General features: G+C 45.1%; 1 protein-coding gene and 1 long non-coding RNA gene across 9 annotated transcripts; one reads left to right on the top strand and one right to left on the bottom strand.

The window, feature by feature from the left end:
• Nucleotides 1–211: 211 nt before the first annotated feature.
• Nucleotides 212–14,559, bottom strand: LOC108625619 (reticulon-1-A-like). 8 transcript variants are annotated; one of them, XM_018025739.2, is made up of 7 exons: nt 13,441–14,450; nt 12,982–13,194; nt 7,146–7,181; nt 2,033–2,240; nt 1,628–1,836; nt 1,097–1,202; nt 232–922 (listed from the first exon to the last, which is right to left on the bottom strand). In XM_018025739.2, the coding sequence occupies exons 1-7, from the start codon at nt 13,838–13,840 to the stop codon at nt 871–873; spliced, it is 1,224 nt and encodes a 407-aa protein (XP_017881228.1). In that variant the 5' UTR covers nt 13,841–14,450; the 3' UTR covers nt 232–870. The 8 variants fall into 8 exon arrangements, with proteins under 8 accessions (XP_017881231.1, XP_017881232.1, XP_017881234.1 ...); XM_018025742.2 differs by lacking the exons at nt 12,982–13,194; nt 13,441–14,450 and adding an exon at nt 11,007–11,520 and having other exon boundaries at nt 212–922; XM_018025736.2 differs by having other exon boundaries at nt 12,982–14,559.
• LOC108625620 (uncharacterized) lies at nt 14,383–15,177 on the top strand. The gene is made up of 2 exons (XR_001916656.1): nt 14,383–14,473; nt 14,557–15,177. It is a non-coding gene; the product is annotated as an uncharacterized LOC108625620 (long non-coding RNA).
• Nucleotides 15,178–15,278: the final 101 nt, after the last annotated feature.

Below are 15,278 nucleotides of genomic sequence, written 5' to 3'. Positions count from 1 at the left end.
CTTCCTTCCTCCGCCCCACCCCCTCTTACACTCGTACGATCTTCTCTCGCCTGTTATCTAAGTGGTTTCTCTGCTCCTGTTGCTGCTGCTTTCTTTCTCCTGTAGCCTCGCGCGCGCGCGTCCACCTTCGTTTAAACTTTGTTTCATCTTACTCGTTTCAGAGATACTCTTCCTCTCTGTTTTAGGTAACTACATCTCATTCATTTTCTTCTTTACATTTATATATATTTATTTTCCGGTTTTCAATGTGCTCTCCCGCCGCGATACACTTTCCTTGCAAGCCATGCTTCTATTGCGTTGCAACCACTCTTTAACCGTTTCTCGTGTGCATCCTGGTACAACATGGACCTGCCGTTAGTTTCAGCAGGATTGAAAAGGAATAATGGTTACTACTTCGTTACTCCGCAGCTTGCACAACCTGCTGGATGCCAGGAACCTTCTCCTGTACTTTTTGCTGTTGATTTTTTGTGTGGCACATCGTTTATATAGTTTCCGCTAGTAAACGAGCGTTTGTTGGACTCTGTTCGCGATTCTTACTTTTCTGTGGCTGTCGTGCCACACCCGTCTTTATCGTTATCGTTCTATCCGTCCGTCGTTGATTCTTCTTTCGAGCTGCACGCGTTATTTTTTCTTCTTCCTATGTTTGTTTGTTTTACAACGTCTCTTCAGCACCTTTCTCTCCTCGTCCCCGCGCGCGCGCTAAAGAGGAGGAGAAATTCAAGCGAATGCATCGAAAAATTATGGATCGCATTCCATAATAATCCGACAAATACGTTTAAATTTTTCCGTCCCCGCATGCTGGTTGTGGTGATGGTGTTGGTGGTGATTGTGGTAGTGATGGTGGTGATGGTCGTGGTACACTCTCACATTTTATTCTTCCTTCTTGGGTTCTTTCTTTCCGAATGGTATCGCAGCTTTCACTCTGTAACGTAATGATGATTATTATTATTATTATTATTATTATTATTATTACGCAGATCAGATAGAAATGCTCTGCTGCGCGATTGAACGAGATTTTCTGTGCACAGGGGAAAAGCTGTTGCCAACGTTTCGATTCGTTCGCTCGACTTGTATTCATTTTTCGGTGGCGACTTACTTATTAGTGAGCTCGTTGATCTTGCTTTGCACCAGGGCGAGATTCTGGTCGATTTGTGCTTTGTTCGTCTCGTACACCTTGGGTAACGTGAACAGGGCGACTACACCTGTGAAATAATGTTCAACACGACGTAAATGAAACTTATCGCGTTTGAGACGTGCATCGCTCGGTCCACGGACATCGCGAGTCGCGAATGCTGAATACCGAGTACGTTTAGAAAACGTCGTGTCGGTATTCTGTTAACATACTTAGGCAAGTATATCCTACGTACGATATACCTATTCGTGTACGACTACTACGAACTAAGATATACCTGCTGGAAAGTCTCTGACCGACGGATCTGGAACCGTTTACTGATCGAGTGATCCGAATGTATTACGTACAATAGAATAGTATGTAACTGTTTTAGACAGGTAAAATGATATGAGCGTGCTCGCGAAGTGCGCGATTCCGATTATCGTGGTCTAAATTTGCTACCGGCATGATTATAGAACTATTTACATAACAGCAGCTGCAGCAGCAGCAGTTTACCAATTATAATTAGAGTCATGCCGTTGAACCAGGAACCCACGTAAGTGAGACACCATAGGAGGACGCCGAATTTCAACGAATCCACGAAATCCTCGACGAGGAAGAGTCTACGAAGTTCACAGACCGCTGCGTTCAAATGCGCGACGGCCACGTCTGCCACTTCGTGCACCTTCTCCGTGGGCAGTGTCAAATCCAACTCCAAAATGTTTCTAGAACATTACGATTAAAATTCGTCATATTCAATGGTCGGGGGTGCGGGTAATGAAGCGAAATGAAATTCTGTTGAACGGGCAAATTTTAACGCGGACGCACATAAAATTCGCGAGAATATTTCGCAGATATTATTTGTACAATATGTTAATAACGCGTTTCTGAGAATGACTGCACGAGAAGTTGACTACTTACTGGAAAGGATGCCCGTCGGAAGTCTTCTGAATAGCCTGAAAAATGGTGTTGTGGATCCTGAAAGCTATGGTACCGGTGAGGACGAGAAGAGACGCGTAAGCCAGTACGCTTATCAGGCTGAAGTAGGCCAACGAGAGGAGCACGCCGAGTATACATCCGAACACGGGGCCCGATTTCTTTGGATCACGCCAATAAATTAGAGCTGCCACTACAAGAGAAGGTAGACCGTGTTATTACGTTGTATTCCACCAAATCAACGAACAGACAAGAGTAAGACAAACGCGCGTAAAGGATGGAACAGAAATAGAAATTACACTTTGAATATTCAATGGTTCTTCGTAATTGAAATCATCTATTCTATACACAGACAGGGTACGATTTTTGGACAAGTTCACGGATGCTATAAACAGTTGTTCGAAGAATCGCCACCCATTCCAGTGGTTCGGTTCTTCTCTCCCAGCCGCCGAAATTCATCGGAATCGGAATAGGAATAGGAATAGAAATAGGAAGTCTGAAAGTAGAGATCACGCTCGTCGTTAAACCGGGTTGGAACGTTGCGATCGATTTCGGGAACAACAGAGGCTACCACCACCTACTCTGTCGATGTTGATATTTTCACGTGGCCAAGTGTTCGTAGACCAACGTATGTTCTGACCTGAAGTAGCCGAGAAGTTCCCGTCACAGACTGAAAGGACGGAAACCTATCGGTGGAGGGGCGGGACTCCTTGTGGGTACCTTTGACCCTTTCCCGCCGGCAGTCCAGTCCGCCAAAGTACTGTCACCGAACGGAGTTTCCGTGGATGAGACCGTGTGGATGTCGGACATATCCGGCGCTCGAAGCGAAAGGGTTAAATTACATCTTCGCACTGAATGGAACTCTGTCATAGTTGTTCCAGCGGCGACGATCGAACGCGAGGTAAGCTGAGTAGGAACCGTTACCACCACCGCCACCACCGCGGTTATCGCTACCGCTTTGCGTTTCCAAACTCTTTGCACTCGTCTTATACACACGGTCGGTGATTGACGGTACTTACGTACACTTACTCGCGTCGTGCTCCGGAATCAGGAGCGACCGCAGTTGAAAGTCTGACAGACTAGGTACACCACAAATATCACCACACCTGCCGCATAATCATAGAGTGATTCGTCCCTGATTAAACCCGGTTCGAAGAACAGTGATGAACGATAGAGATTAAAAATCAGCACGTACGACGTCGAAGGTAAGGCCCTCTAATAATAGAGAGCCATCAGTGAATCCTCGAATTTTCGATATTCGGCTTTGTCTCTAATCCAAAAAAGGATGCCCTACTAAACTGTTTCCAAGGCCCTCTTTCACGACGTCATCTAATCGTCTGCCAAATGAATGTGTGTGTGTGTGTGTGTGTGTGTGTGTCACCTCTGTCCCTATTCTTGATCGAAAGATCGATTCGACCCCGAAAACGTATGCGTTCCTTCGCGGTGATCGAAGCATCGAAACATCGATCGGTACCGTGTGATCGACCGAACCGGTTTGAATCGTTTGAAAGCCGTCACGTTCATCGCGAATACTCGCGCTACCTGGTTTGCCACCACGCTCTTGTTACAATACTTTAGCCACCAAGTTACTTTTCGAAAGGCGTTGTGTTGGACAGGGTAGTAGACAGTGCAGGTTTACGCAAAACATTATACAAAAAGAGTTACGAAGAAAAACATTCGTAATCGTAAATTCTGACTCACGACGACGACGACGACGGCGGCAAAAAAAGAAGGCATGCACGTGACATGACAATGTTCCGTCGGCTCTTGCACGCGCGCGCGAAGGTGACACTTGGCTTCAAGGCGATCAGTCGCAAGAATAATTGATGCGTAATACACGTCATCTGGTAGACTTTATATGGAACGTGTTGGAGCGCGATATAAGTACGCGTAGTACCAATTGTATGACCATAGTCAGGAATAGAATTGTACCGAATGATTATGTTCAATTTTGCACGCGGACACGCAGCAAGTAATGACGGTAATCTGTTCCGATTGTACATTTATCGAAATTTAGAAAATAACATAGAGGCATGACGCGCCAGAATACGTATATAGTACTGACCACGTAGACCAAGAAATGAAAACCTTTTCTCCGATTCACTCGAGCTGAAAGTTCGACTTGAACAACGATGGATCGTTAATATAGACACGGCGGCGAATAGATCGATGTAAGTAAGGAAAGAGATCGAAAATCAAAATAGTTTATTCTACTTGATTTGTGCGTGTGTGCGCGCCGGTTGAAAGTGAAGGAAACTAAATGTACGCGACGGTCGGGGGTGCGGTTTGACTAGGGAAAATCAATAAGTTGTCTCCGGTAGCGCGACGCGACGCCTAGCCGTCGTCGCAATGTCGGCCATTGCCTCTCACCACTCGATCCCTGGAAATATCCACCTGCCGTGCTGTAACCACCACCGGGTATTCCACCCTTTGTTTACTTTTTACCCCAATTATATACCCGAACTCAAACCTTACTGCGACGCGACTTATCGTCTCTTTTTACTGTCGCGTTCCCATGCGAGCCGCCTCCCCCCTTTCAGCTACAGCTGCGAACGTATATAAGACGACGTGATACGTCTAGCAATTTTAGAAAATGAATACTTATGTCGAGTAGCGTAAAATTGTAGAAACCCGCGCGGGCGATTCCTTTTGCTCTTCTAAAAAGATCATATACTATTTTAAAACTGTCGCACTGCGACAGCCGAGCTGGAAGCGGCGGCGGGAAAACTTTGTTCAATCGCGATCGATTCTCTTACACGGTTCGAAGAATACGCGATTCTTTTGGCAAGCTCGATAGCGCGTCCAAACGGAGGTAGCTGCGTCCGACGGACTCGCCGCCCCGGCACCGAAATCGAAGTCTCCGGAACCGAATGCGAAGCGATTCCCCGAATACCCGAAGAGGAATATCAAAGGTTTCGAAGATAGATCGATCGATCTTCACGCTACCATGTGTTAACGAAAACTCGCCGTCGTCTATCGTCGCGCATACCAAGTTCTGAAGAAAACCAACGACCAGGTATAGTAGCAGGTTTATAACGACGTACAACGACGACGACTACTACTGGTTGCTGCTCGTTTGTCCTACCCTACCGAAAAGAATATTCTCTCCAACAACGCGAAGTAGGCAACTACTGCTGTTGCGAGGTGCAACTCGTGCATGCATCTACGTGCACACATGTACGCTTGCGCGACTCCGATCCGATTGTGAAACTGGCAGTCTGTCAACTTGTTCCCGGTGTTCCCTCTGCCGTCGCGAATCAGCTCAGAACCAGGCAACCCGTTCAACTTCTACTCACATTCCTCCCTCGTGATGGCCATCTTTCCTTCGTCCGCTCTCTCTTCTTTTTCTTCTTCTTCTTCTACTTCTTCTTCTTCCTCCTCCTCCTCCTCCTCCTCCTCCTCCTGCTCTCTGTCTGACTCGGGGATTAAGAGACACCGTGAACGGAGAGAAGAGAACGCTAACAACGAAACGAAGCTACTCTCGATTGGACCCTGATACGCGATTCGTTTGGCAGAACTCGCGCGGTACACGATCCGTGGTAGAGATAGACTGCTGCGGCGGACTTTTCGTGCTGGCCGTCGTCGTCGACGAGAAAAGCGGGAGTTCTGTTCGAGCAGTTCTGGCAGATGACCAACAGCCTCGAACCCGGCTGGATGCTATATTTAACCCCGGCTACAGCCGCCAATCGTCTCCGTTTTTTTGGGATTCTCACCGCGGCGACACGAATTCACGTTCGAACGTGATCGGAATTTCCGGAACCGAAACAGAAACGTAAAGAGGATGATTTCTCTGGCGGCGGCGGCGGCGGCGGCGGCTGCCGCGGTGGTGCGTAAGAAACTCGCTCAGCGTCTGGTTAACCTGGTGCTTACCGGAAAACCGAAATGTGCGACCGGTACAGGATCGCTGGATTGTCGATCAGGAATATGTGAAGTTGATTCATTCCAGGTCTGAATTATGAATGAAATCGTCAGAGCGGCTGCTGGTATATCGATGATCGAAACGATGTACTACCGCCGCCTACCGTTCGTACCTACTATACGCAGAGCGTAAAAATAGATAGCGATTTCAATATTTATGGGGGTTCAGGGTATAATACACCCCTTCTGGGTTTCTGGTATCTACTACGGTACGGAATAAGCGACAGAAACAGTTGCTATTGTATTCAGTTCATATTATCGCTACACAATGGTCATGATGGTTCATTCTCCACGCGGTCGTCAACGACGAACAGTCTCGTTCTCAGTCGTCTCCGAAGAAGAGAGAAAAGAAACAAAGGTCAGCCAACGACTCGACTTTTGAGTGCGCGATAGCGATAGCTCGTATGTATTCGGAGAGTCGCGCCTGACGAGTATGTATGGGTAAATGGATAAGGGGAATGCGCGTAAAAGATCAGAAAATATCTGTCGAAAGATAATCAGCAGCAGAGCTCGCGGTGAAAGTAATTATTATTCGTTTGCGAGCAAAATCTCGTACATTCGCGTTTTCAACGCGACGCATTGTCTCGCGTTCTTCGAACGGCAATGACTGTTGAAAACGATTGCGAACGACTATTTTCTGCGTGACACAGCAATTGTCCGTCGAATAAAAAAACTGCAGTCTCTACATTTTTATCTACACAGTCTAGCTGTAAGCTGAGGATAATAAGGAGGAGAATAATTTGGCAGAATACAAGCGGCGGCGGCGGCGGCGGCGGTATTCGCTTAGGTTTCGTTCGATGAATTGTAATGAAATAATGCATACTTGTTATACTATAAGTGTACCATCGTGTATATGTGTAGTATACAATGATTCCGATGAACATGTTTCAACATAGTCTCGCGACACACCTGTACTAATGTGTAATGATAAGCACCTATGCGGTAAAACTAATAAATAATCCGCGGCGTTCACCTTCCTCGTTGTTGTTTTGCTGGTGCACGGTTACCACTACTACTACTACTGCGTAAAGCTATTGCAGTTAAAACAAGGGATGATATCGTCGTCGAGCGAGACTAAGGAACATGCGTCTAATTAATCGATTGTACATATGTGGCTAAAAGAATATGAACAACAAGCGTACATAGCAGACATCGACATCGAACGTAATCGGTCTCTTACCTTTTGGATTCAGTCTGTCAGGATTAAACCATGCGTCTGCAAACAACAGAATCAAATTATGTTAGTTGATTGATTATCGACGACGACGACGACGACGACGACGACGAATGTACGAAGTAACTATTCTACTACGTATGTACATGTATGGTGGTGATGATGATGATCCGTGCCGAGCACGACGATAACGATCATATTTTGTTCTGTACTAGCCACGAATATGTTTCCGTTAGAGAGCTAGCTACCGATCAAGTTCAAAGACAAACGCGATGAACATGGTGTAAAAACATAAGGTGTGTTCTTGCGCATCCATTTGAACGTCCATCTGTACACGGACACTTCCACTCGTTGGCCATTTTGGATTTCTAACCAATCACGCTCTAAAACAGAGCGAATTTTAAAATCCTAAACATGTCAAAAATTAGGTTCTCGGAGTGTAATATATATGCGTGTTTGAAATAAACAATAGGTCATCGTACTTCCAATATGGCCGATGAGTGGAAGGCGCAAACAGCGACACATTTGAACACGCCGGAAGAACACACCTTATGTTTTTACATCATGGCGATAAATACAGCCAAAGCGCGCGACAGTAATCGAAATTGAAACAAAAAACCAAATCAGTTTCCATCGTATTTACTTACTTACTTACGTAAGCTTTTTCGATGCATTCGCGATCGAGCACTGTCGCGCGCGTGCGCGCGCGGCAACCATCATTAATAATTTTCAATTTACCCGTCGTTGAAGGAGGGATATGAATTTCGCATTGAATTAAACAGAGTTATCTTACGCGCGTCTGAAACGATTTCCATTGATTTTCGAGAGGAAGACACGTAACGCACGCAAGATGACGGAGACGTATATTCCCTGTACGAAAAAGAAAGCCAATGTCCGAACAATAATTAACTTGATACAATAATAATGATCGATTGGCGGCAACCGCATTTTGTAAAATTTAGCACCGCGGTAGTGCATTGCGTAATCATCGTTGACCTCGTCTTCTATCTCGGCCTATCTTCGCGCGTACTTCGACTTCGACCGGACAAGTCGATTCAAAAATTTACGCACGTCGTCACGTTCTTCCCAATTCTTTATCTCTAGTCTCTATTAATTACCAGTGGCAAAGGTTAACTTCAGTTATCTACCATAGTCCATAAATAGACGGTTATCTTGCGAATTTATCAGGTATATCAGAAAAATGAACAGCGAACAAACGTTCGTATAGTAATTTAGAATGAAAGTGCCACGTTAGTTTTCATTCTTCTGCGTCGCGTTGCGTTAATGATGGGTGTCCTAGTCGATTTCTCGAGTACTACGCGGCACACCGCCGATGTACCTATTTTATAAGCGAACAAGGAATTTTAAAGGGCTTCTTTACTGTTATCGTTTCTCGCGTATCACGATTAGTTTCACGACTGCCACCGCCGAGTACAAACAATTTTTAATCGTACTACTACTCGAGACTGTACACGAGGCTCCTACCTGCCCGCGTACTTTGTACGCGAGTTGTACGCGTACACGTATACACCTAACCGTTCCTCTTACGTTTTTACGTATCCCTGATCGAGCACTTCTAATTCCTATCGAGAATCGTCGAGTTTCACAAACATCGATCGTAATCACGGCTGGTCGTCACAGGAAACACGCTACATTCGTCGTTTTGTTACACCAGTAGATTTCGGATCAGTAACAATTTACACACGTACCCGGGACGATCCTTATCCTTCTCGCGTCGCCCCTCTCAGACGCGATGATAACGTGCGAAAGAGTATACGATATACGAGCTACTCTTTTCAAGAATGTCTATAACACCCCGATTTCGAGACGCGACGCCATTGCCTGACGATTAATCACGACCTGATTTTCATATCGTGTAGTATTCGACAACGAATCGATATTGTTCATATTAAAAATGTTGCAACGCGGAATTTTAAACGCTTGAATGCGTAAAACGTAATCAATTATAATTTTGTCCGATGCCCATTTGATGATACGAACAAGTGTGAATGTACCCTACTATACGAATCGATCGAGTTGCTGCTGATCGATTTAAATTGTGTTGTACAGCTGATAGATACAACACGTGATCTACCACCTATCGTAAAAAAAGGGCAATTTGTAATGTCTCGCGCGAGCAATATATTTATAATCGTAAAGCCAACGATCAATAACCCACTTACAAATCGCGTTTCTGCTGCGCATGTCAGCCAGTCGATGCACCCGACGCCCCGGGGCTACATGATGCACGTACGAATTGTGTACATGACGTTTCGATTTTTTTCATATTTCTAGTTCTTTGTCTCTATCGTCGATGTCGCACACTGCACACAACCTATTATCTCAATGACTTGCGTAATAAATCATACAAATCATAATAATAACTACGTATTCGTTTCAAACTCGGATCAGACCTTGTTTTCTCCATTTTTCCTAATAAATACAATTCGATCGAACGAATAATACACATAAGAGAGAGAGGGTAAGAAAGAGAAGGGGAAGGAGGGAAGGGAAATACAATAATCAGCTGACCATATGCGTGAAAAATGATCGATACTTATCGAGAGTTTACCAATGAAAAATAAGTTATAAATAAACTATGGCACAATTCTTTATAATAATCTATAAACCACGAAAGAATATTAAACGCGTCTTGTATGATCAACCAGCATTCAACGCTAATTATAAAGCTAATGCGACAATCCATCGCGGTAAAAACATTCTGATCGATGACGACGGCGACGACGATTAATTCGGATTTTAGGTACCGATCATGGATCGTATTGGGCGTGTACTGCGCTATGAATTTTCTCCGATAAATTCCTCCCTCGCTCGTTTCTCGTTGCAGCAGGGTGTTCGAGACTGCTCTTACGAATTATCTGGTGAACGCGTTTTTGTGTAAAATCAAGTCGAAAAAGAGAATAACATTTTCGCGTTTAAGGATTCGTTCTCGAGACAAAACAGATTACAAGTTTTGTCAGCTACGCGTGTATATAATTTGATTTGATTGGCTAAGTTTTGGGACGGATATGTACAAGGTACGCCGCCGGTACAGGATGGGTGGGTATCCTGCTTCTCTCTCTTTCTGCCTATGTCGTCGATACGCGATATTGTACGTTCTCTAACGCGGACAATGGCCACGGTGTATGTTATATACATCAAGGGGCGCGGTAGCGGCCCGAATATACATACATATTCTCCAATAGCGGTTACTATATCATAAAAGTGTATCGTGTATGATACCCTGCTGTCTGCCTGACGACGTTCGTCTAACTCCAACTAAAACGAACCAATTCTTTGATCCCTTTTTCGTCTCGTTATCTAAATCGTAACGATTAAATTCCGCTGTTCGATGGATCAAGTTTCATCTTTAAGCGTGATGTAATTTATCTGGCCGAAATAATGAATCGTTTCTACTCCACCAGTGAACAAATGTAATAAAATATCATAAACGTTGTTGGCATAAAGAAAATATACGATATACAAACAGAATAATGTAATAGATTCGCTGTAGAATATGAAACGTTTCACGTACACGCGGAGAATTACATGGAGAAACTATGTGTGCGTGAATGAACGTGTGTAGGTTCGCGTCGTACCGATTAGACCTCACACTTCATTTCCATGTCAAAGCACACTGACTGACCGGTCTCACTGATTCTAGTCTAGCGAGTGAGTGTGAGCGCGTATGTACGGGACTAGCAACGAGACGGGAGTCGCAGCGGTGGCTCTGGTGGTGCTGTCAGGCAGCCCGGAACCAGAACCACCCTAGGATGTTCGTGTGTGCCCCTAGCGTTCCTAGTTGAATCGTGGAGAAATGAGAAAATGAGACGAGACAAAAGAACAGGTGGAGAGAAATGAACATACACGGATCAAGAATATTCCAGAAGCAAGAATTGCTAGTTGCTACAGCGGAACACGAATTCTTGCAAGCTGCATTGGCGGCTGCATCTTCCTTCTCGTTCCCGGGGGAGACAGGGCACGCCAGCGGCTCCATTCTCATTTCCTCCTAACCTTGCGTCTGAATAAAACCAAGGACGAATCGCATTCGAGCACTACCCCGACCCGGACGACGACACTGTCCAATCGCGAGCTAATCGCAACGAAGTAAACGACGCACTTCCCCCGATGCGCAGCCTTCACAATCTCTTCGCTCTTGCGGTATTCGATTTCACTGACTGATTTAGACAGACTTCCGCGCTCAAGTATTCGAATCTTCGACTTTTCGGATCCCGATTTCTCGGTGCAGGTTAGTTTTCTTTTCCGATGCGCGAAACAATTTTGGTCTGTTCGAGATTGAAAAGCTACTACGTACAACGTTCACCGTGACGACGATACGACACGGATCGAGGTGAGAACGAGACTGACTATGCTTCTAACAGGTATGTATTATCGACCCGTGGACAGTTCCAGATATCCCCACCCCACCCACCACCACCACCACCTCGCTGCTCGCGCCCCGGCCGGGAACCGAGGGAAGAAACTGTCCTCGGTTAATTTTCTCGATAAAAGATGGTGCGCGCTTAACGGTTCCGAGTAACGGAGCACGCGCACGTGGCTTGCGTACGCCAGATATAAGAGAATAATCTGATAAAAATACAACCAGAATTACTATAATTCTCATGTGTCCGTCAGCCGTCACATCAAACTTGACAGTCCTGTTCATTCTAAAATCATCTCTCAAATCCTGAACGCGTAAAATCATATCCGTGCACATGGATACGAATAAGAAAAAGACCTCGACAGTAGTTTGCTGCTCGCCATAATGATCTCAATTTTCGTACATGTCTACGCAAATACTCGATGTTCAATGTAGCGCCAAATACGTTTGCGTAAATGACGTTTACCGGTAAAAGATATATTCCTGTATATCGCGCGCGAATACTATTCCCGTTGTCTTGCCGCTGCTACCCGAAAAGAGGTCGTCACCAGGTACCATCGGGTGGATAGATGATACTGCACTTGTACACACGTATACGCTGTATTCCCTTGTCCGATCGATATGGAGAAGAAATACGACGACGACGACAACGACAACGGGTTACGTACTTCGAGATACCGAATCCTGAAATCATCATCTGCCGTAAGTATTGATATCGTGGCAAAAGAGTGAATAGTGATCCGACAAGTTCATCGCCGCCGCCGCCGCCGCCGCCGCTACCGCCGTTGAGTCACGCAATTATACGCACAAGATTAAATATGACATCATCGTATATAGTAATCTACAACGTGACAAATATCGCCGATTTCCTCTACCAGGTTAATCAGTTTTTAAGAAAACTTTGATTTGTCTTTGGTACGCAGCAGCTTGCTTGTTGAAAGAACACCCGACGGCGATGTGTGCCCGAGTACAACGGCTGAACGCTAAGCATGAACTTACGATGAGAAACGAAAAATGTCGTAAGGAACGGAACGCGTTGCTCGGAATAAATAATATCAAAATCGAACGCAAACTGCTGTTATGGCAGTGACGCTGTAGTCAAGCGGAAGCATGGTTCACTCCCTGCGAATATCTGATTAAATTCATTAACATCTCTCGCTTACTACTACCCCCACCACTAATCTTAGTTTCTGCTGTCGTGACTTTGGAGGTCGTCGATGTATGTACGTGCATTTCAAAGTAATTATCACTAATAATTAGCAATGAGTATTTCTATTATCGATGCTCGTTTCTAATTTATGTCGTCGATTTTCAACTTATGAAACGGTAAAACGGATGAAATCGTTAACAAACGTTGCACGACTCGGCGACTATACTTGGGAACCGAAGTTTGCGATGCGAGATGCAAAAAGTGAAACGGGTTGTGGTCGTTAAACGAAAAACAGAAGACAATGCACTCACCGATACCTATGCTCCTGAAGATCTCCTTCGGTGCAATTTCCACTTCTTCCACCCGCTCCTCTCTCGTCGTCACTTCTTTCTTCGTGGCAGGTGGTTTAAAACTCTTCGCCGGCGATGATTCAACTTCCGATTCGAATTCGGACTCTGTGGCGGCGGCGGCGGCAGCGGCAGCAGTTTTCGATGCACCGATCCGTCCATCCTTTTTTTCTGCATCTGCGGCAACCACCACGTGTTGTTCACTCTCTTCTTTTCTCTCTGGCTTAGAAATCGTCAACGACGGCGGCGGCGGCGGCGGCACGGATGAAGGTTTGTCGATGACGTTCCACGCGTCATCCAATTTGGAACTTCCGACGGTGGACGATACGATTGCTGGTTCCCGCTCCACCACAATCTTGTTTTCATCCTTCATCTTTCCTTTGCCTGCCGCCGCGGTCTCTCGCGTTTCTTCTTCCTTTTTACCTATCGGTTCGACCTTCATAACTTCCGATCGATCGTCTATCGTGCCTGATAATAGATCGGATTCCTCCTGCGGCGGTGGTTCCTGCGATCTAACCTCGCGCTTCATGTCGTCGACCGGTGTTTCTTTCTCCGACTCCAGAAACAACATCGTCGTCGTTTTTCTTGGATCTTCCGTCGGCTCGCCACTGGACGACAATTGATTCATGGAAAAGTTGATCATATCTTCTTCCATGTTGAAATTCGGTTTCGGATTTTCGTCTACTCTCTCACTGCTGCAGTGAGCCTCAAAGTGACTAGCCGCCGATGATTGTCCGTCCTGGACGTGTTCGAGATGCTCGAAGTCGTCCATCGAATCGTGCTCCCTTCTGATTGGTTGCTCCTTCTCCTTCAACTCGGCCATCTTTGGTGCACGCGAGAACTGTTATCCTGCTGCTGCTGCTGCTGCTGCTACTGCTGCTGCTGTTGTTACTACTACTACTACTAGTACTACTGCTACTACTACTACTGTTACTCCTGTCATATAGAACTCGATTTCTCGTATGTCTTATATATTGTGATACGACACGATATTGTCTATACTTCTACTTTTGTCACTTTTATCAGTTTGTAATGATTTTGTCTTGGACGACACCTCTCCTACTACGTTTCGTGCAAATTTTACCTACGGTCAGAACAATTTATACGTATTTTCACTATCTTCGAGAGCACGTCGATGACGTTTATAATCAGTATGACTGTTTCCATCACACCCCCTTCACGTGTATCTATACATACATACAGTGTTCCACTTGTACCAATCGTTAAAATTCGTCTAACGCGTTAACACCTTTACATTAGTTCATTATTATTGCAGCTGTAATTTATTGATATATGTTAACGGTAGCGGCCACGGAAACGTTTCATTCGAAATGAATAAAACCGGTTTAACGTTGTTCACTGGTCCACGGACAGATTCGATTCCGACCACAATGAAACATGTCCAACATGTTCTCGGACTCTCGGAATGAGTTCATGGGGTGGTATACTATACCAGGTATGGAGTATGGGGTATGACTGTGCGTATGCGTCAGAAGGTTTTGCCCCCTTCAGGTACCCACTATTTCTGTCTGACTGTAGCAGGAACGTAAGTACGTATGCGGCCGGCAGATGGGAGATGAACGTGACGAGCACAAACTGCGAAACACAAAGATGGCTCCTTGATATCCATCCGCTTTCTTACTATAGTTTGGACTTTTGCCAATCGAGTGACAGTGGCAGCAGTATTGCGGCAGCACCTACTGGACGAGAAATTATGCGAAAAGATGCGAATATTCACAGCCTACTTTAATACCACAGCCTTCTTCAATACCTAGCCATGCTAAGAGTAAAATGGCAACACCGAAGGAGTCCGGCCTCCTATACCTAACTCAACCTGCCCCATCGGACTTCAAACATGCTCCCAACTTCCCTCTATCGGACTCTCGGTTTCCCGCCTGTTTTTCAAATGTTTCTTCTCCAAAAGATAAACTCACACGAGGCTTGACTCGTAAAATGTAGGAAGCAATAAGAAAATTTGTCAGGAATAAGGCAGGTAAGGTATCGCGCGGTAAATGGCACGCGTCTGTGTTTATTTATTATTCCTGCAAAGAAGAAAAGAGAGAAATGTATACCATTTTTTTATTAATAAATGTAATACAAAGCATTAATAAATGTTTATTTAAGACTATAATGGGTGTTAGGGCTAAGTATTTTCTTTTTTTTTTGTTTTTTTTTTAAGGANCAAAAATTAAAAACGGTTTTACAATTGTACGTGTAAAGCAGTGAGAGAATAAACTACGTCTATTAACGATATACCTTTA

Source organism: Ceratina calcarata, unplaced genomic scaffold (assembly GCF_001652005.2).
Source record: "Ceratina calcarata isolate Rehan_Ccalc_2016 unplaced genomic scaffold, ASM165200v1 scaffold368.2, whole genome shotgun sequence".
NCBI lineage: Eukaryota > Metazoa > Arthropoda > Insecta > Hymenoptera > Apidae > Ceratina > Ceratina calcarata.
The sequence above is the reverse complement of the archived record's forward strand: the minus strand, read 5'-3'. Positions and strand labels throughout refer to the sequence as shown.

Coding starts and splice junctions, on each gene's coding strand:
- LOC108625619 (XM_018025736.2), bottom strand. CDS start 13,840: ATGGCCGAGTTGAAGGAGAAGGAGCAACCAATCAGAAGGGAGCACGAT. Junction 1,837..2,032: donor TCCGACGGGCATCCTTTCCA/GTAAGTAGTCAA, acceptor GTAATGTTCTAG/AAACATTTTGGAGTTGGATT. Junction 923..1,096: donor ATCAACGAGCTCACTAATAA/GTAAGTCGCCAC, acceptor ATTACGTTACAG/AGTGAAAGCTGCGATACCAT.